The 20,983-nt window shown below is 41.6% G+C and overlaps 1 protein-coding gene across 1 annotated transcript; it reads right to left on the bottom strand.

Moving 5' to 3' along the window:
• Positions 1–11,722: 11,722 nt before the first annotated feature.
• Positions 11,723–20,773, bottom strand: PTGDR (prostaglandin D2 receptor). The gene is made up of 2 exons (XM_059182092.1): positions 19,797–20,773; positions 11,723–13,620 (listed from the first exon to the last, which is right to left on the bottom strand). Exons 1-2 carry the CDS (start codon positions 20,631–20,633, stop codon positions 13,381–13,383), a joined length of 1,077 nt encoding a protein of 358 aa, XP_059038075.1. The 5' UTR covers positions 20,634–20,773; the 3' UTR covers positions 11,723–13,380.
• Between the last annotated feature and the right edge of the window lie 210 nt (positions 20,774–20,983).

Genomic DNA, 20,983 nt, shown 5'->3' with positions numbered 1-20,983 from the left:
CTTTTTGAATATTAAAATTATTTGTTGCTATAGATTTACCTCTAACATGCAGAACTGACTACATCCTATATATTTTTTATATTAATGGATCTTGTTTTAATTGTTTATTGAACTATTTTAGTGATCTCATTTAAGAGATTCCCTTCCTCTTAAAACTTCAAAAAGTCTTATTTTGGGTAAGCAGGATAGACTATTCAGGCTAATCCTCCAGATGAAAACAACTAAAAAATGTGCAAGGATTTCAGAAGTCTGAAGAACATGAAAAAGATGGTAAGATAGGAAGGCTTTATCAGGCCAAAATCTAAATGAATATGGAAATTCAGAGGGGAAAAGCAGAACACAGATGTTGCTTTTGCCTCTGAGAATATCTGCCAACTAAAAAATCTTGGTTTTTATTTTTTATGTCCTCTCAGGGTCCACAAGTTCAGAATTCAAGTCTAAATTCAAGTCTAAATTCTGGCAAAGATGGAGAGTATCATAGGAAACCTTCCCCCCCATAAGGCTAGGATCCCAAAAGGCTATTTCCTCAGATTAAGAATGAACCAGAAGTAAACCCTGGCTTTCCCTCTCTAGTCCCCACCCCCAGAAAAAGAAAAATACTTTGATGCTGAATAGTGCAGAGGGAGTAAATAAAAGAAAACCCAATCCTAGGGAAGTTACAAGCACATGCTGGTAGGGATTGTGGGTTTGTGACTCCAATTCACCTCACCCGGATGGTCCAAAAAAGCATTATGCCCATCAAGGTACTTATCAAACACAGTTCCTCTCTGGAGGAAGAAGCCCCCATTTTAGGTGTCAGAAATCTCAGCAATATGGGTCGTTAGCATAATGATCAAGCTTACCAGGAAATGAGGAACCAGAAGCCAGAATCAACAAAAATACCTACAATGGCTTCAGGTATCCTTCATTATTGAAATTCTCATTTTGAATTCTAAGAACCAAAAAGATTTGGATTACCTAGAATTTCCACACTGTACAAAATTTTGGCACACTCCAGCCAAAGTGCAGAACTCAAGAACTTAATAGATTCAGATGATGAAACTCTCATAAATCAATAAGCCAAAGACAGATAACTTCTTATAAAATGGGAAAAGACGGGCACAGAGCCTTTACAGAGGGCTAGTGGAAGGCCAATAAACATATGAAAGGCTGCATATCAGGAATATGCAAATTAAAACCACAATATGATACCACTGTGTGTTCCCAGAACAGCTAAAGTGAAATAGGCTATATGAAGAACTGATGAGCCTGTGAATTGACTAGAATTTTCAAATACTGCAGTAGAAGTAGAAATTGATACAATCCATTTTGGAAGACTGCTTGGCAGTATTTACTAAGGATAAAACTTTATGACCTAGCGATTACGTCACAGTTACATCCTTAGTAGAAATGCATGCATGCGCTCTCCAAAGACATGCACTGGAATGTTTATTACCATTTGTAATGGCCCGGTTAGAAAGAACTCATATGTCCATCTACAACAGAATGATTTAATCTAGTGTAGTAAATTCATGCTGTGGAATACTATATACACTTGAGTGATGAGAATGAACAAAACTATCCGAACAATATGGGTGGATTTCATAAACATAATGTTGAGTGAAAAATGCCAACTATGGGGCACCTGGGTGGCTCAGTGGGTTAAAGCCTCTGCCTTTGGCTCAGGTCATGATGGTCCAGGGTCCTGGGATTGGGTCCCCCATTGGGCTCTCTGCTCAGCAGGGAGCCTGCTTCCCCCTCTCTCTCTGCTTGCCTCTGCCTACTTGTGATCTCTCTCTCTCAAATAAATAAACAAAATCTTTTTTAAAAAATGCCAAGTATATCCTGTGTGATCCTATTTATATGAAGTTCAAAAGCAGAGAAAGTTAATATATGATATCAGAAGTCAAGAAAGTGGTTACTTACCCTTTATGAGTGAAGTTGGTAGCTAAAAAAGGAGTTTTGAGGGTCTAGGATTTTTTTTCTTTTCTTTCTTTCTTTTTTTTAATCAGTAAATGCTAAGTGAATTTTATTACTTATTTCTGCAACTTGTGGCATAAATAGTACAATGATATACAGTTTGGTTATCCCTTATTTGAGGAGATTTTAGGAAACCCTTATATTTTGGGCCCATCATCTCAGGTTTTAACACATCCCAGAATCTAAAGAATTAGCTGTATCATTTTACTATACTCTTTTATGTATCTTAAGTAGGTTTTCTTTCATCTTTGTGGATCTACTGAAATCAAAGAATCCGAACTGCTTGTTTGAATTTTTTGTTTTGAATACGAAGAAGTGTATTACTCTCTTCCCATGGTGTAAAATGTTACAATGACAGCTCTGAAGATTGAGGGCCCTGTACGAAAACAAGACTCAACAGCCTCCCTTGGCCAGCACTGTGTGGTTGATGCTGCTTAGCTCCTCTACACAATCATCAGAAAGCGTGCTTCATGCTGGTGTCCTTTGTAAATATAAGCAAATTACAGTGCATCCGCTCTGAACATGTCACTGCTTTCCTACAAATGCCACTCAGTACTGACTATGCTTCACGGACCTCTGATCTTCCCAAGTGAAGGAAAAAAAAAAAACAAAACAAGCTTCCCAAACTGTAGCAGGCACTCCTGCCACAAGAATAAAGAGCACAGTATAGGAAACAGAATCAATGGCATTGTAAGAGCGTTGTATGGTGACAGCTGGCAGCTCCCCTTGTGGGGAACAGAGCATTAACGGAGCACTGCTGCACACTGAAACTAATGCAACGTAGTGTGCCAAGTATATTAGTATTTAAAAAAAAAAAAAAAAAGAATTCCTGGAGAGGTTGTGGTAACACAAGTTCCTGGAATCTACTACCACCAGTTCTGATTCAGTAGTTCTGGGAGGGGGCCCCCAAATTTGCATTTCTTTCTCTCTCTCTCTCTCTCTCTTTTTTTTTTTTTTTTGTTTGTTTTTATTTAAATTCCCATTAGTTAACATTCAGTGTAATATTAGTTTCAGGTGTACAATTTACACCAACACTTACATACAATAAGGGTCTGGAATGCTGATGGTATTCTGTTTCTTAGTCTGAGTGCTGGTTACTTACATGTGTCTGCTTTGTGAAGATTCATTCCATCATCTGCTTTTAATCTGATTACTTTTCTCCATGTACATTATACTTTAACAAAGGTAATAAAAAGAGATACTGAAGAAGACCAAAGTAAATTGGGAGATAAACCCAATTGATCAATAGATCCAGTATAATCTCATTTTTTTTTAAAAAAAGGTTTTTGTTTGTTTGCTTGGTTTTGGAACTTGGAAAACTTATTTAAAAATTTATATGGAAACACAAAGGAAGGCCTGCTTCAAGAAGAACCAGATGGGAGGTCTGAATGAACCAGGTATTATAAAACTATAGTAACTAAGACAGCAGGCCATTGAAACAGTACAGAGAGACCAGAAATGGAATACAAATCTAGAAACTTGCTATGTGACCAATATAAGACCTTTAATATCAATGGGGAAAAAAAGAACTTTCCAGGAAAATTTCAATTGGAGACAACTGATTATTTATTGGTAAAATACAAAACTAGTTACCTACATCATACCATATGCAAAATAAATTATAGTTGGATTAAAACCTAAAAGTAAAAGGGTGCCTGGATAGCTCAGTTTGTTAAACATCTGACCCTGGATTTTGGCTCAAGTTCTGATCTCAGGGTTGTGAGATTGAGCCCCGTACAGGGCTCTGTGCTGGGCATGGAGCCTGCTTGAGGTTCTCTCTCTACCTCTCCCTCTGCTCCTTCCCCTCCTCTAAAAACACCAAACAAACCCAAAAGTAAAAGATAAAACTATAAAGCTTTTATAGAATAATATAAAAAAATATTTCATGATTCCAGGTTAGGAAAAAAAATTCTCAAACAAGACATGAAAAAGCTTAATTATGAGATAAAAGCTTAATAAACTAGATTTGAATAAAATGAAAACTTGTATTCATTAAAAGTCACCATAAAGATACTGAAAGGAGCAATTACAGAATGGAAGGAGATTTTTGCAACACACAGAACTGACAAAGTATCAGTCGGTCAGACATCTTCAATAAGAGAAGACAGACATTTTATGAAAAATCTAGGTGAAAGACTTGAACAAAAACTTTATAGAAAGAGAACTTCCGGGTGCCTGGGTGGCTCAGTGGGTTAAGCCTCTGCCTTCACCTCAGGTCGGGTCCTGGGATCGAGCCCCTCATCGGGCTCTCTGCTCAGCAGGGAGCCTGCTTCTACCCCTCCACCCCATTCCCCACCTGCCCCTCTGCCTACTTGTGATCTCTGTCAAATAAATAAAATCTTTAAAAAAAGAAAGAGAACTTCCAAAGAGCCAATAAATGTATGAAAACGTACATATGAAAATGTATGAAAACATCATTATTATCAAGAAAGAAAACACATTAAATCCTTAATGAGATGCCATTACAAGCTAAACAGAATGGCTAACACCTATAAAGTCCAAAAATAGAAGCAAAGCGATGGGAGCTACCACACAAGGCTGTTGTGTGGTGTAAACTGGAAAACAACTTTTATAAATAGTAAAATCAGAGGTACACATACCCTGTAATGCTGCCATTCCACTCCTAGGTATATGCTGACACAATGTGTCCAACAGAATACATGATAAGTATAGTCAAAGCGGTACTCTTTGTTTGTCATAGGTAAATCTGGAAATAACCCAAATGTTCACTGACAGCGTTTATTCATACAACAGAATGCTATTTGCCAATGAAAACGTATGAATTGCAGCAACACAAAGAGCAAGGCTGAATCTCAAACAGAATATATCATGAGTGCTGTCCAGAACCCCTTTCCCAGGCCAGGGCTCCAGTCCTCAGCTCCTGTATTGGTTGCTAATGGCTCACAGCTGTCCCCTGCTCTGGACAATTGCCCTTGGCCAAAAGGGCACCCTTGATAAACACAGGCCAAGACTTTTTATGACATGCTGTCACAAGCATCTCAGTGGGACCACCACCATACTTTCCATGCTCCAGAGCTCTGTTGGGGATCAGGCTGAAGCAGAGACCTCGTCCCTGCTTAGCTCCTATCTCTGTCCTGCTTCCCTCCCCCACCTTTCTCCTGAGACCACGAGCTCCGCAATCACATACACCTGAATCCCTTTCCTCGCCTTTCTATGTGAGGAATCTGACCCGAGACATTTGGCTAAGCTAGAGAGAAAGACGCGCGAGACAGTAAACGTATTATATGATACACACATTAGTGGTAAAATAAAGCCAAAACGTGGGCACCCCCAATGTCAGAATAGTGTTTACCTCTGGAGCTGTGATCAGGGAAGGCACACCACGGGCTTCTGGTAGTGGCATGTTCTATTTCTTGACCTGCACGGTGTTCCCGTGGATATTCACTTTGTAATTATTATTTAAATTGTATGTGCAAGTTTGTGCACCACTGAGCGTGTATGATATACACAAAAGAAGAAAAACTTCCAAGTAATTAAAGAGTTTTTGTTGCAAGTTAAAATAAAAACATATTAGAGAAGATGAACTGTTTAATTCGTGCTTTCTTACTTTTGTTGAGATTTTCCTTGTAAACAAATATATCAAGGCTTGTAAATAAACTATTTCATGTATCACATTTATCAATAAAGTACGCTCTGTATTCTTTTTTTTTAAGATTTTTATCTTTAAATAGTCTCTACACCTAACATGGGCTCAAACTCACAACCCCAAGATCAAGAGTCATATGTTCTTCCGACTAAGCCAGCCAGGCGCCCCGGGCTATGGATTTTTATGTCATTGGTAGATCCATGAATTTAATAATAATGATTCTATTAGTTATTTATAACTGCTGGAAAAATTAGCCCCAAATTAATAAGCAGCATTAAGAAAACACTTTCTCTCACCATTTCTGTGGGTCAGGAGTCCCGGCACCAGGCAGAGGTGGGTCCTCTGGGTCTCTCCCGAGACTGTAGTCAAGGTGTTGGCTGGCACTGGAACTACCTCAAGGCTGAATTCCGAAGGCTGCACTTCCAAGAATGCTAGCCGGTTGCAGGATTCATTTCCTTGAGGGCGAGTTGTCCTGGGGGCATTAGCTCCTTGTGGGCAGCTGGCTGAGCAACCTCCCTCCTTTTTTTGCCTTGTGAGCCTCTCACAGTGAGGCAGCTGATTTCCATTAGAACAAGCAAGGCAAAAGCCAGTCTTTTTTGTTGACTTAATCCAGATGTTCACATCCCAGTTCTTTTTTGTTGTATTCTGTTCATTAGAAGCAAGTTTCTAGGTCCAGCTCACACTTGAGGGGGAAGGATTACACAAAAGCACGAACACCAAGACGGCGATCACTGGGCCCTCTATTAGAAGATGCCCACTACAAGTGATACAAATCACCAGCTGGCTCGTCCATTGTAGCTTGGAGAATTGCTAGCTATTATTAAACAAACAAAACCCAGACGGATACTTGTCCCTCCAAGATCACAGTATACAGAATTTTGCATGCACAAAGTAGCTAGATCACCAACTACCATCTAACAGCCAGAGATTCTGTTCCTTCTGACTTTGATTTGGGGCTCCTGTTTGAAACACTGTTCATGTTCTCTGCCCACCCCAGTTTTACATATGGGATGGATTTTCTTCAGTTATACAAGCTTCTGGTTGAACCTCTCTGTATGAGCTGCTCTGGAGAACCAACGCATGATTTTCTTGAGATGACTTTAAGACCCCCAAAGTGAACTGTGAGTCTGTATCATAGCCTATGCTTAAAAACAGACCATCCTAAATATACTTTTCCTATCGAATACAAATTCAAGCTTTGAGTTATGTGGCCCCAGGAATATATATTTAAACAAATTTCTTTTTGCCTCTTTGATCTACCTTTGATTGATGGGAGGGAAAATCATCCATGCCAACAGTGATTTTTTTTTTTTCATTCCTCATGTTTCTAGTGTTTTTTCTTTGTATTTTTATTGTCACATTATTTTGCTAAAATAAGTCCATGCTGTAAGGTATTTACTACTGATTGTACTGATTTTTTTAACCACTTAACCATTTAAAAATTTTACTGCCTTAAGTTCTACTTGGCCTGATACTATTTTTATTCACATTTGAAGGATAGCTCTTTGGTCCCATTTTAGTTTTGGTGGGTCATTTTATTTTTCATGTGCCAATCATAATCAGTAAATCATTGATTGCTCTTTGTCTTCTTAACCTAATCGAGAATTCTCTGGGTAGGCTTTAAATTGGGGAAAATTTTAAAAGTCCTTCCCAATTCGTTTATGAATTACGTTGCCTGGCACTTAGTATTTTCATATTCTATTTTGTACTGATATGAAATTGATTTCGGTTTTAGCAATTAAGTAGCAAAAGAAAGAAAAATTAAGTTTATTTCCTATTCTCCCTTTATTTGATTCCAAACACTCTATAACCAGAGCATGATGGATTCTGAACAACTTCACTGCAAATATTCTTAAGATTGGACTGACTCCCAAATGCATGCAGTTTTAAAAATTGTCTGGAAGGTTGAATCTTCACCTAGCTGATATCAGGTGAGAGTTGCTGATTTGTTTCAACAAGTTTGAGAGTTGTGGAAAGCCAGGGAGGACAAGTCCTAATTATATGCCATCGGTTAGCTATGAGCTCAGCTTTACTCCACCTGCAGGCAGGTCTGGGAATAGCCAAACCAACAATTTCAGCCTCACTCATGAGACCTATTAAATGAAACACACAGGGTCCCCTGGATGGGTCAGTGGATTAAGCCTCACTCAGCCTTTGGCTCAGGTCATGGTCTCAGGCTCCTGGGATGGGGGCTTTCCATTGGGCACTCTGCTTGGCGGGGAGCCTGCTTTCCCCTCTCTTTTTGCCTGCCTCTCTCATACTTGTTATCTCTCTTTCTGTCAAATACATAAAATCCTAAAAGAAAGAAAAAAAAAAAAGGGGCAGAAAACAGTCTACTCCTGTAAGGCAAAATTGCTTTTACAATCTTAAAATTGCCTACTATATTTTTACATTGTTAACTACAGCTTGCATTTCCTGGATAAAACTAAAACACATGTTAATTTCCACAATGTGCAGCAGTAGGAAAATGTGGAACAAAAATATTTTCTCCTGCATTTATTATTTTCACCTTTGAATGGCCTATGAGAAAAATCTTATATGCTGGAACAAGCACATGCCTGTCAGATAGAGGGCTCTCTGACCAAGTTACTGCACCCTCTTATTGAATATGATTAATGTTTTTCAGAAGTCATGGGAGAGAGCACCTTTTATTCAATAAATATTTTTAACCTTTCTATAGTCCCTGTCAGTTATTAAGGGAAAAAAAGAAAAATAGGTAATATCTAGCCCCCCCTCCACCTTTTAAAGCCTGGAAGGGAAGATGAAATGTATGATGGGTTTTTAAAAATATTTTTAAAAGTTAAATTATAAAAGTTTAAGAATAGCTTTACATATTTTATTGGAGATTTCTATTCTCTACAGAGCTAAAAAGCTATTAAATTCTAAATGAAAGCTCGCCTTTATATATCATCTCTGATAATATTTCTGTGAATGAATGTCTTTTAGGTGGTTTTCTTTCACATCAGAACCACCGTTAGCCTGAGACCCAACGTGCATCTGCAGGAGGCTACGAAGGAACACATGTGGGCCAAAGTCCCATCATGCTTGGTAGTAAGCATATGAAAGGGTCAATGATGGCTGCCTGTATGGAAATGTTGTAACTGCCTTAAGAACATTCCAAGTAAAAAATGCTATTGGGAGTCAGGTGTGAGTGATTAGCTGCAGCTGAAAAGATCGGAGAATCAGGTTGGAGAAACATTAGGAACAGAGTCTATTGCAGATTTTTGTTGTTCTCTCCTTTTTGCATGGAGCAGAGGTTCACAAACTTGATCACGCGAAGGGCATGTGAAGACACAGTTTGCTGGGCCCACCCCAAGAGACTCTGATTCAGTAAGTCTGAGGTGGGGCTGGACACATTCCAGGAGGTGCTGACGCTGAGCAGCACTGGTCTGGAACACAGAGATCTTCAGTCAAAGGTGCAAGTAGGCTGTGTGGCTAGTGAGTGCCTGGGGCGATCCAAGTGCTTACTGTTTGTGGGACTCTTTCTTTAGGGGATAAAGTTTCAAGAATACCTGGCCCAGTCAGCCTTTGACAGATTACTGGAACTAAATTAACCATCCTAATAGGTGGCCATGTGTTGTCTTGGCTGGGTAGTATGTAATTAAAAGCCACAGGTAATCCAGCAACTTCACTGGAATCAGTGGTTGCCACCCTCTGTTCCAGAGAACTGGCAATGTAATAAAAAAAAGTAGGGAGAAGGACTTTTCTCAGAATTTCCCCCTTTCCTAACTGTTCTTGAGTGTACTGAAATAAAGAAGCAGAAAATGGCCAAATATATGCAACTGAAAGAGAAACAAAAGGCCTGACTGAATCATAAATTGGAATCCTTCCCATCAGCTCTACCTACTAAAACGCTGTATGAATCACATCTCCCTTCCCACTGCCTGAGTTCAGCTCCTCCTCACCTGCTTCCCTCCCTTGCAGCTGGGCACTCCCAGGCCTGCGTATGTGGGTCTCTGTGCCCCTCCAAGTAGAAAGATCATAAAAAGGGGCCCATTCCTCTGAACTGAAGTAGCCCTCAGCCAGGTGAGCAGGGCTGGGCTCTATTTCAGTCCCGCTCACTTAGCCAGCGCCCTGGTCTAGTGCACGGACTGCACAACTGCATGGGGCTCCAGCGCACCTTCTCCCCTCCACCTGGTGCCCCTCCTGTCCCGCCCACAGTTCATGTCACCAGCACAATCTTCCTCAAATTCCAATCTGTTTGCACACTGGCTTCCAAGTCTCCAACCTTCCACCACTGCACTCACCATTCTATATGCTATGAGAAACCTGTCTCTCTTTTCAGCTTTTTGGCCACATATGCTCACCATTCCCAAGCTTCTGCCAAATGGAGCTACTAAGTAAGCCTGGACATGGCCTAATGGCTTTGTACATACTATTCATTTAAACTAGAAAGCCTTTCCTTCCTTCATGTCTTTCCCCTATGGTTGCTTGGCTAATTTCTAGTCATTCTTTTAAAAAATAATTTTATGTAAAAGAAACATGGACTTAATTTAAAACTTGGAAAATGCAAAGAATTATGGGGAAAGTCTGTATTAAAAGGTTAACTGTGCTTCACATTCTGATTCTTTTTTTTTTTTTTAAGGTTTTATTTACTTGACACAGAGATAGAGAGTACAAGTAGGCAGAGCAGCAGGCAGAGGAGAGAGAGAAGCAGGCTCTCCACTGAGCAGGGAGCCCAATGTGGGGCTGGATCCCAGGACCCTGAGATCATGACCTGAGCTGAAGGCAGCTGCTTAACCAACTGAGCCACCCAGGCAGCCCACACACTTCTGATTCTTTGATTGATTTTTTCCAGGTATTTTCTATGCATATATATTTATGGATCATACCTTAAAAGTTTGTATTGTGCTTTATTCATCTAATATTACATTGTAAGATTCTTTCTCAACTTGTATAAATTATTTGAAAACATCTTTTTTTTAATGGCTACATAATTCTCGTGTTTGTGTGTGTGTTTACAATGGAGCCTTGAACACTGTGAGTTAGGGACACCAGCTCCGCCCCTATAGTCAAAAACTCACGTGTAAATTTTGACTCCCCAAAACCTAGCTATGAATACCCTACTGCTGACTGGAAGCCTTACAGATAACCTGAAGAGTCAATTAACACTTATATTGTATATTATATGTTATATACTGTATTCTTACAATAATAACTTTTTCTTAAATTTTTTTGTATGTCTAGTCTACATAGTTCGTCAATGACTTTTTCCAAATTGTTGCAAATATCCAAACAATTTTCCAATATATTTGTTGAAAAGAAATCCACAAATCAGTGGACTTGACAGTTTAAACTTGTCTTGTTTAAAGACCAACTGTATAGTATTTCTGAAGTTTGTTTTAATCCTTGTTCATCTTTAGATGTTTCCTTTTCATATTTTTCCTATAATACATAATGCTACAAAGAAGAGTTTAGCCCATAACTAAGACAGCTCCTCTGATTATTCTAGAAAATTCTAGAGTGGTATTACTGGAATGGTAGAACACTTAGATTCTTGTTACATGCTGTTGGGTTGCTATCCAGAAAAGGTGGTCAAATTTATAAACTCACCAGTCATGTTCCTCTTACTTAAAAACAGCCTCTCTCTCATTGAGGCTCATAAACTCGGGGGGTTTTGTCTTTGATAATTTGATTTTAGTTGTGCATTTCTTTGATTAGACTGGAAATTTTTCTACATTATTAAACATATGTAGTTCTCCTTTTATAAACTCTTTCCTACATTTTGTATTTATCAGAAAGGATCACCAAAGGATGCCTGGGTGGCTCATCCGTTGAGCGTCCACCTTTGGCTCAGGTCATGATCCCAGGGTCCTGGGATTGGGTTCCACATTGGGCTCACTGCTCGGTGGGGAGCCTCCTTCTCCTTCTGCCTGCTGCTCCCCTGTCTGTGCTCTCTCTGACAAATAAGATGAATAAAATCTTAAAAAAAAAAAAAAAAAAAAAAAAAGGATCACTAAGTTCTCTGGATAAAGCTACTCTTTAGAGTAGCTTTGTTTAGAGTAATAGAAATGTGAATAGAAGAGCATATAAAAGTTCACACATTAAAAATTCACACTGTTAAGCCGCTAGAGAATGAAATACTACTGGCAACTGTTCATTCAGAAAAGAAAGCTAAACACGTTTCTTTCATTTAAAGAAACTTCCTCTGCGCGATACTATAAAATTGTTTTTATTGATTCATTTGATAGCTTGATAGTTACCATAGTTAACCTTCCAAAAGGAAAACACACACAAAAAGGGGTACTTCCTCTGACAATACAACACATATTATATTTACACATTAAATATACAAGTGAAAGTTAAACTTGAAAACAAATGCACTTTTTATCATATGATACTCTAAATTACAGCTTGTATATTCCTGATTTGGCCATTTCACAGTTTTGCTATGCCACACACAAACACACACACACATATATCCAAGTTAATATATTTCTGAGACAAACCAGAGGTTTGCTCTCTGGGGTTTTCAGTGGGGTTGCTGCTAAGCTGGAAATAAGGCAAATATCCTTATCTTTGGAAGGGATGGCTGAGTAGGGGTCCTGGGACTATTCGAATGTACCAGCTCTCCAGGTCAGAGTCTGAGTGTGTTGGAGTACAAAGGGACCCCAGAGCGGATGAAAACTAATATTCCCCATATGTTCTTTTACCAAAGGTGGAAGTTCTTACCTACAAACTGGGCTTAGAGTTTCTTGTTTGGTTTATTAGCTGCAGCTGTATTTTCCCCTCTTCTTCCTTTTGGCCATAGTGTTGTAAACCTTTGTAAACATGTAAATGTACGATTAAAGTGCTTGGTTGTGCTCCATTTGAGCCACATCCTGCTCTAGGTTTGAAAGCACAGCTCTCAGGAACCTCAACATGATCTCACGGTTTCCACAAAGAGCAGAATATGGCTGTTAATAGGTAGATGTTAAGGTTGTTGTTACCACCTACCCTCGAATGAGGCTGACTGAGTCCTGGGTGGGCTTTACTCTGTGTTGAATACCCTGTTGCCTCACGCAGCCAAACGCAGTAAACATGATTCTCTGGTAAGTCACACATCCCTGTATTTCAAAGAAGCATAGATCCCTCCTGCAAAGGATCTGTCAATATTATAAACTTATAAAATGAAGTTTCCAGAAATTAGAACATTTTGTAACCCACTCCCAAATTTTGATACCTTAACACCCAAGAACCTAGACTCCAAAAGAGGAAAAACTAATTTTTCTTCTCTGGGCTGTAGTCACACCCTGCCTTATGTCTACTTGTTTATGGATCTCCTCCCTACATGAGCCTCCAGAGGGTGGCTGGGAAAGTCTCTCCAAACTTTGACCTGGCTATGTTCCCCACCTCACTTCTCTGTGGAGCATCTGTAATTCAGGCTATTGTCATACAGAATAAACAAATCAGGTTTCAGTAAAAATGAATAGGGTAAGAAATTTTAAGATCACATATCACATAATTGTAAACAGTGGTGTTTCTTTTGGATTTGAATAAAGACCCTGAGGTCTCTAGACGTCTCTAAAAAATTAGGGACACCAAGCACAAACATTGGAACAATTAATGTCATCACTTTGAGACTTTTAACACTAGTTACAGTATGTGAAATTGTAGTTGCTGTTTAGAATTCGAAAACTTCTACTGGACTGGCTCATGAACAGAAAGTGAACACACATTGTTAAAGATGTTATCATATAGTTTTGAAAATACATTTCGATGTTTGGTTATAGGACATAACTTAAAATTTTAAAGTCTTTTTCTTTAAACGTGGTTGTTTGACAGAAAATGTAACACATTCCTCAGCTTACCAGAGACTGGGTAGTAAAACAGTGTCACAGACTGGACTCCACGTTAGTTCGGCAGGAATTGTTGGGCCAATTTCTGTACGTAAGAGGCCTTATGAAAATCTTGTGAAAAAACATCCGAAATACTGATGTTCTGAAAATTATGAAAATCCAAGGGTCCACAATAGAGATTACAGACAGAAAACGCAAGGCTCGGAGGTCTTCCATTTCTTCAGAGTTTCCATCTATCTCATGGACAGTTTTAAATGCTCCATAGTAAGCACGATACTGTTTTAAAGAAAAACATCCCATTATGATATTGAAAGGCTTGTGGAAGAAATAAATGCACTTAACCTTACTTTAAAAACATTAATTTTGTATGAACATGGCAACTTGGTTTGGAAGATTCATCTTGGATAGATGTATTAGCCGCAAAATCTACTGCAGTGACGGGGGTGAGTGAGGCGGCCAGCAGATGTAGGGCTGAGCTGAAGGGGAGTAGAAGGGAGGTACTCCTGGAAGCCCTGGTCTCAGGCCCTGGAGGCTGTTCCGCCTGCTGTGATGCTGCAGGCCTGAAGTGTCCAAGTCCCCGCCACGCAGAGGAAGAGCTGAGGTGGGGCATATCCAGTCCACTGAATTTTTTTTTTTAAGATTTTTAAAATTTATTTATTTGTCAGAGAGAGAGAGAGAGAGAGAGAGCGTGCACACACAAGCAGGGAGAACAGCAGGCAGAGAGAGAAGCAGGCCTCCCGCTAAGCAAGGACCCCCCCCTCCCCCGCCGCCCCCAGAAGTCGAAGTCGTGCTCAATCCCAGGATCTCCAGACCATGACCCGAGCCAAAGGCAGAGGCTTTACTGACTCAGGTGCCCCAGTCTACCTAACCTTTTACAAACAGGGTCAGCACACTCCCCAAAACACAGAGTTTTTCTTTTCTTCCATTCTCCTTTCTCTCTTCTGCCTGCTTCCTGTCTTCTTATTAGCCCAGAAATAAGCCTTACTTGTGAATGTCATGTGTTACGGAGACAACAATGATACAGAAACTTTTAGTCAACATAAGGAGACAGGAAATACTCCAGTAAGATTGGAGGAGACTTATAAAAGGACCTGTTTGACTCCTGTGAATTACTTATTCTTAGAATAATGGTTACCTTTCTGCGATTGACACCCTCTTTTCAAACTAGAACACATACACACATACACACACACACAGAAATATAAGCCCACTTTTTGTGCCTGACTGCCCCTATTGTCTTGATCCTCCCTAAGGTGTCTGGCCTCCTTGGAGCCATACAAACTGCCCTCTCCCATGGCTTTACCTGCCATTGAGCCAAAAATGGCAAACACTTCAATTAAAACTACAGTTGCCTCCCACTCTGTTGGAAGCCAACTATTCTGTTCCCCATGCTTACTGAGATTCTAAATCCATAATGGGACAAAATGGGCTCTAATGGGACAGAAAATATATAAACTCAACATCTGTGGAAGGGGATATGAATAACTGCCCAGACCAGACCCCTTTGGGGCAGTTAAGGAATATGATATGTGTTTTCCCATAATTGTTCCTTACCTTGTGCTCTCATTTTTATAGAGCATTTCAGTAGGCTCAGATATTCCCATCTCATTCCCATTAAGAAGATATACTCATAGGGTACCTGGGTGGCCCAGTTGGGCCTCTGACTTGGGTGCAGGTCATGATCTCAAGGTCCTAGGACTGAGCCCCGTGTTGTGTTTCCCATCAGCATGGAATCTGCTTGTCTCTTTCCCTTTCCCTTTGCAGCTCCCCCCATTTTGTTCACACACTCTTTCTCAAATATATAAAATCTTAAAAAATATATGTATTCATATCTGAATGCCCTCTCCCATCATCATTGATTATATTACTAATAATAATGGCTAGTGCCCATGTAGAGCTTACTATATCCAGGCACTGCTCTGAGCATTTTATTTTAAAAACTTCTTTTCACCCTCACAAAAATCCTCTGAAGTAAGGATGATTGTTATCTTCATTTCACAGATGTAGAAACTGAACATTTTACTTTAAAATCTTTTGGATTTTACATGCCCAATTCCTTGCTCCTTTCAAGGTCTGTCTCAAATATTGTGCCCTTCAAAGCCTCTTTGAGGTAGTGGCTAAGCCCATTAACTTTAGAGTCTGACTATAGGGTTGGATAAAATCCTCTAACCAGCTGTGTGAAATTGGGCAAGTTATTCCATTTCCATCTTACTTTCGTAACTGTTGAAAGTCTGAATAAGATGGTATGAGTAAGTCCTTGACAACAGGTCCTAGCACATAATAAGAACTCAAAATTTGCTATTTTATCAATTAGTATTGACGCCTTTTCTCCTCTAAACTCTCTTATGGCCCCAATCACTCCACCCCTCACCCAGTATTCAGCTTTGGTGGGCAGATGTGATTTTTTATTTATTTTACATAGCCACAATGAACTATAGTGTCTTGAACATTGTAGGTACCAGTTGAATTTGATTAATTGACAATAGGCTCTACACTAGAGCTGATTTAAAAAGCAAATACTTCATATAAGTTTGTTTTTACATTTGCTCCTTCCTCTTGAAAGTGGAGGGCAGCCTAAAACAATCCCAACTGTTTCAGAATACTTGATTAGTTGGGATCGGAGTAGTGAAATGACACCTACATAACTAGAATCATTTTATTTCTATGCACTATATATCCATGTCAATTCTGTTGCATATAATTAGGTTATCTGTATTTTCAAGTCACCTGATTTATATTAGAAATGTATTGTTCTACACCTGACTTTTTAATTTTATTTTTATTTTTAGAGTTTACTAAAAATGACAGAAATTAATTCATTTATGACAGTGACCTAAGTACATAATCTATTAATTCTGAAAAAGGTATCAATGTGAACATAATTTAGACTTTCAAAAAACCTCTGTTGCTCAGTACTATCCTCTAGAACACACTTTATAAACTGCTCCTATAAAAGATGGCTAGATTAGTAAATAACCTCAGAATATACACCCCACGTGTTTAAAGTAGTTCAATTTACACAGGGAATTGGTGTGAGAAGAGCTCCCTCTATTGAATCTGAGAGTCCATGAAAAAATGTTGCTATTGTCAATTTGCTTGAGACTCATGCAGCAGGACATCCCTGCTGAGGAGAGCTCTCTGGATTCTAATGCCTCTTCCACCCAGTTTATCCATCACAACACCCTAGACTTCATCTTCTGCTCTAGTTGCTCTGGTTGAAATCCAGTTTCAACCCTTTTCCCTGGGCCCATGGCTTGCCCACCATCCCTTACATACCTCTATACCTCCTTTGAAAGGAGCATCCCACCCATTCTTTTTGTCCACCTGAATGAAATACATACATGAGTCATCTCAAAACATGCAGGATGTCCTCTATCACATCTCTGACTCCATGGACTGGAAATATGCAATTACACAAGCTCATACTTATCTTCTCCTGGCTTGTCAACCTCTCAAGCTACTATGTCCAATTTATCATTAGATCCCTCTCTCATCTGTCCCCGCTCCCCTACCAACCTCCAATACATTGTAGGTCTCTAAGGTAAAATTAATTTTGATGAAAATACGTTTTATGCATTAGAGAACGTACTGCAAACAGCATCTAAAGCTGATCCCATATTCTTTGTATTTTCTTCCTGAGAAAGTTTTCAAGGTGGAAACTTGAAAATTCAATTTGGGGAAGTATCTTGCTCTAATGCAGCACTATAGCAAAATTAATTTTAAAAAATCAACCCTCAACACACTTTTCATTAGCTTAATGAAATACAATATTCATGCTATGAGCAAGGTTTCTTTTTAAGGTTCTTTTCTCCCTTCATACATAGCCTCAGCGAGGAGCCTGCTTCTCTCTCTCCCACTCCCCCTGCTTGTGTTCCCTCTTTCACTGTCTCACTCTCTGTCAAATAAATAAATCTTTAAAAAAAATAAGTAAAACTGAGTTTAGAAAAGATAAATGAGTCACCGTCACAGTTATTAAGGGAGAAAGGCTAATTCAAACCCATGTGTTATGTTAAAGCCATTATCCTTTCTGAAAGTTATAGTTCCTGTGAAGAATGCTATCTGCATTGCATATCTTTGGAAAGTTATAGTTCTTTATAAAATCATTTTCAAATCCATTATTTCCTTCCATCTTCGCAATTCCCTATAAGTTAGTTATTCAAGTCTCCTGAGAGACATGTCCAAATGCAATGTTCTTGTATTATGCTCTATTATGTTCTTTTCTGCATTATTATCACTAAGACATTCAAACTGAGGACATAATATCCATGCATTTGGCTACTGTCTGCTTTTTCACAGCATAGGTAAGTAAGGCTATGAGTTTAGAGCAGAGGTCTGCAAACATTCTCTGTAAAGAGCCCAAGAGCAAATATTTTAAGTTTTATAGATCAAGGGGCAAATGGTGAATATTTGGTAGGTACTTTTATAACAAGAGCAAAAACACATTTCCACAACTTTCATTGATGAAATTTAAAATGTAATAATAATTAAACACTTTTGGGATGCCTGGGTGGCTCAGTTGGTTAAGCAACTGCTTTTGGTTTGGGTCATGATCCCAGTGTCCTGGGATGGAGTCCCACATCTCCCATCTCCCTCAGACTCTGCCTGCCATTCTGCTGCCTGTGCTTGCACTCTCTCTCTCTGACAAATAAATATATAAAATCTTTAAAAAATTGATTAAGTACTTTTGGGGGGGGGTAATTCATATCTACTATGGAGAAAAACCAAAATCTTTTTTTTTTTTTCTTGAAATAGTATTTGAGTTAATTGGGGCTTAGAGTTCCTGTTCCTGCACACTATCATCAAATTGATTGCAAAATCGATTCATTTGCCAAAACTATTCTTAATTTTATTCACTATACAAAAACATTAGTAGGATGAATTTGAATTGTGGGCTGTGGTTTGCCAAGATTAGATCCCTGGACCAGCAGCTTTTTACCTCACCTGGGAACTTGTTAAAAATAAGAATCCTGGGGCACCTGGGTGACTCAGTGGGTTAAGCCTCTGCCTTCAGCTCAGGTCATCATCTCAGGATCCTGGGATCAAGCCCCCGCATCCGCATCCCACATCAGGGCTCTCTGCTCAGCAGGGAGCCTGCTTCCGCCTCTCTCTCTGCCTGCTGCTCTGCCTACCTGTGATATCTCTCTCTGTGTCGAATAAGTAAATAAAATCATTAAAAAAAAAAAAAAAAGAAGAATCCTTCAAAAATACCTGAATCAGAAACTCTGGAGGGTGGGGCCCAACCAGCCCGACTGGTGATTCCCAGCAGGCTAAAGTTCGAGAACCACTGCTAAATATCTACCTCAGTATCTTTTCTATACATAGAAATGTAGATTTGTACATTTTTGGTAATTCTGATCTTAACCCTGCATGATAATGCTACAAACAACTCTTCTCCCACATATCAAGACCTTCGTTTAAGGAAAATCATTGTATTTCACCTTTATCCAACCTTGAAAGTGACATCCAAAATTGCTACATTGTCGCAAGAAACTTAACATTTCTATTCACAGAAGTCTCAGCGTTCAAAGGCGCTGAACTGGCAATGAATTTATTTAAATGTTGTTCATGCTGCACAAGCACACTGGGGCTGGGGGAGAGGAGCAACCCTCAAAAAGACTTCTCAGCATCAGCGGCTGCCAGAAGTCTTTGCCTGGACGCCAGCGGGAGATACCTTCAAAACGCCTCGGTAATTCAATCTCCACCACCACCCCCGTCTGTAAACTGAAACCCGAGATAATGACTTTCATGTCACCTCGCTAGACGAGACAGGCACAAGACCTGTCAAGGCAGGTTATCAAAACGAAACCCCTGGCTGAACCGTACCTACACACCTGCTTGTCCAAACAGCCTCTCTGCCCGTATCGCCACCATCCTCCACGGCGGCAGCACCAGGAACAGCGGCCGCCACTCCTCAAAGTTTCCGTAAGACTGTTTAAAACTAAATCTATCTTTCGTCACCGGTGCGAATCGCCCTGGCATGATCACACGTTCCCTTACTCTCTTTCCATTACGACACCTGGGGGAAAACTACCAGGTACCTTAGCCCATATCTGATGCCTTTGAAATCATAGGCGGGTCTAAGAAATAAAACATTACCTAGCCACCGGGAAAGAAAGGACTCTTACTGCCAAGGAGGAACCAAGCTCTGAAGCGCAAAAAAGACCCCGAGATCTTCCCAGAGGAAGAAGAGAGGAGGGGGTGCTGCTAACCGGAGAAGTTTTGCGGGGCTAGGAAGACACCATCAGCCTTGGTCTTCCCCTTCCCTGTTTGGGCTCAACAAATTCTGTTCTGTGTCGTCGGGGCTGTGGAGGGAACCGGATCTGGGGAGCACCACTACAAACCGTCGCGGCCGAGGGTGCAGCTCCTCCTGCGCGGCGTCCGACACGCTCCACCCTTCCCTCCCGCCCGGCCGCGCTCCAGTGCCCCCGCAGCGTCGGCGCGAAGGGACTCACTATTAAAGGCAGGGAGCACATAGTGAAAAGCACGGTCATGAGGGCCAGCAGCAGCAGGTGGTCCAGCTCCTCCAGGGGCTGCGCGGCCGCCTCCCGGTCGTAGGGCCCCGGCTCCACGCGGCCCGGAGTGCAGCAGCGCGGGCGCCGCCGCAGCCGCCGGTGCATCTCGTAGAGGTTGCGCATGGCGCTCAAGTTGCACAGCACGATGGCGAGGACCAGCAGCGCCATGAGGCTGGCGTAGAGCACCGAGTAGCCCAGCACAGACAACGAACGCTCCTCGTGCACCATCTGGATGAAGCACCAGGTGCCGGGACAGTACTGCACGAACTTCCCGAAGCCCACGAAGGGCAGCGCGCAGAAAGCCAGACAGAAGGCGCCCACGACCGGCGCCACGAGCGCGCCGCGGCGCAGGGTGATGTGCCGTCGGTAGAAAAAGGGGTGCCCCAAGGACAGCCAGCACTCCAGGGCCATGGCCAGGAGCTGCAGCGTCGAGGCAAGCCCAAAGAAGGACATGAAGAAGGCGTAGGCTTGGCACAGGGAGCTGCCCGACGCGGGCGCCAGTCCCCACAGGCTCCGGTTCTGCGCGTAGGCGGCCAGCACGAAGGGGCTCACGAGGGATTTGCCCAGCAAGTCTGTGATCGTCAGGCCGCACACCAGCACGTAGAAGACCGAGGGCGGCGGGCGCGGCGGGCACGACCCCAGCCACGAGCGCGCCAGCAGCCCGAGGGCCAGCAGGTTGCCCAGGAGGCCAGCGCTGAAGAGCACCCCGCCCATTGTCGCCGAGTTGCCCTTCTCCACCGAGGTGGTGTTGTGACAGCGGTAGGGCGGCGGCCGCATGGCGGGCAGCGCGGCGGACAGGAGCGAGGCTGCGGGAGGGCCAGGGCCCCGGCGTCTGCGTGTGGGAACCCCTGGCAGCTCCGCGCGCGGCTCCGGACGGGAGGCTGCGCTGCAGAGGCAGCTCCACCGAAGCGAGGGTGTTCCTCACCGTCGGCGCCTCCTTTCTAAACCCTCCGGTCACACCCCGCCTCTCGGGGCGGGCCGCGCGGCCCGCGTGCGCTCCGCGCACTGACATCGCGGATCCCGGGGCAGCAGCGCAAAGATCTCCACGCTGACGCGCCGGCCGCCAGGAGACTCAAACCTTCGTGCCCAGAGTCGGAAGGAAAGAAACATCGCCAGAGTTTGAGCAC

Source organism: Mustela lutreola, chromosome 7 (genome assembly GCF_030435805.1).
Source record: "Mustela lutreola isolate mMusLut2 chromosome 7, mMusLut2.pri, whole genome shotgun sequence".
In the NCBI taxonomy this organism is placed as follows: Eukaryota; Metazoa; Chordata; class Mammalia; order Carnivora; family Mustelidae; genus Mustela; species Mustela lutreola.
Note: the sequence above shows the minus strand (reverse complement) of the source record. Positions and strands in the feature narration are given on the sequence as shown.

Excerpts from the sequence above, each read along its gene's own strand:
- PTGDR (XM_059182092.1), bottom strand. The coding sequence starts at position 20,633 with ATGCGGCCGCCGCCCTACCGCTGTCACAACACCACCTCGGTGGAGAAG. Across the intron at positions 13,621-19,796 it reads TGTGCTCCCTGCCTTTAATA|TATCGTGCTTACTATGGAGC; the intron begins GTGAGTCCCTTC and ends TCTTTAAAACAG.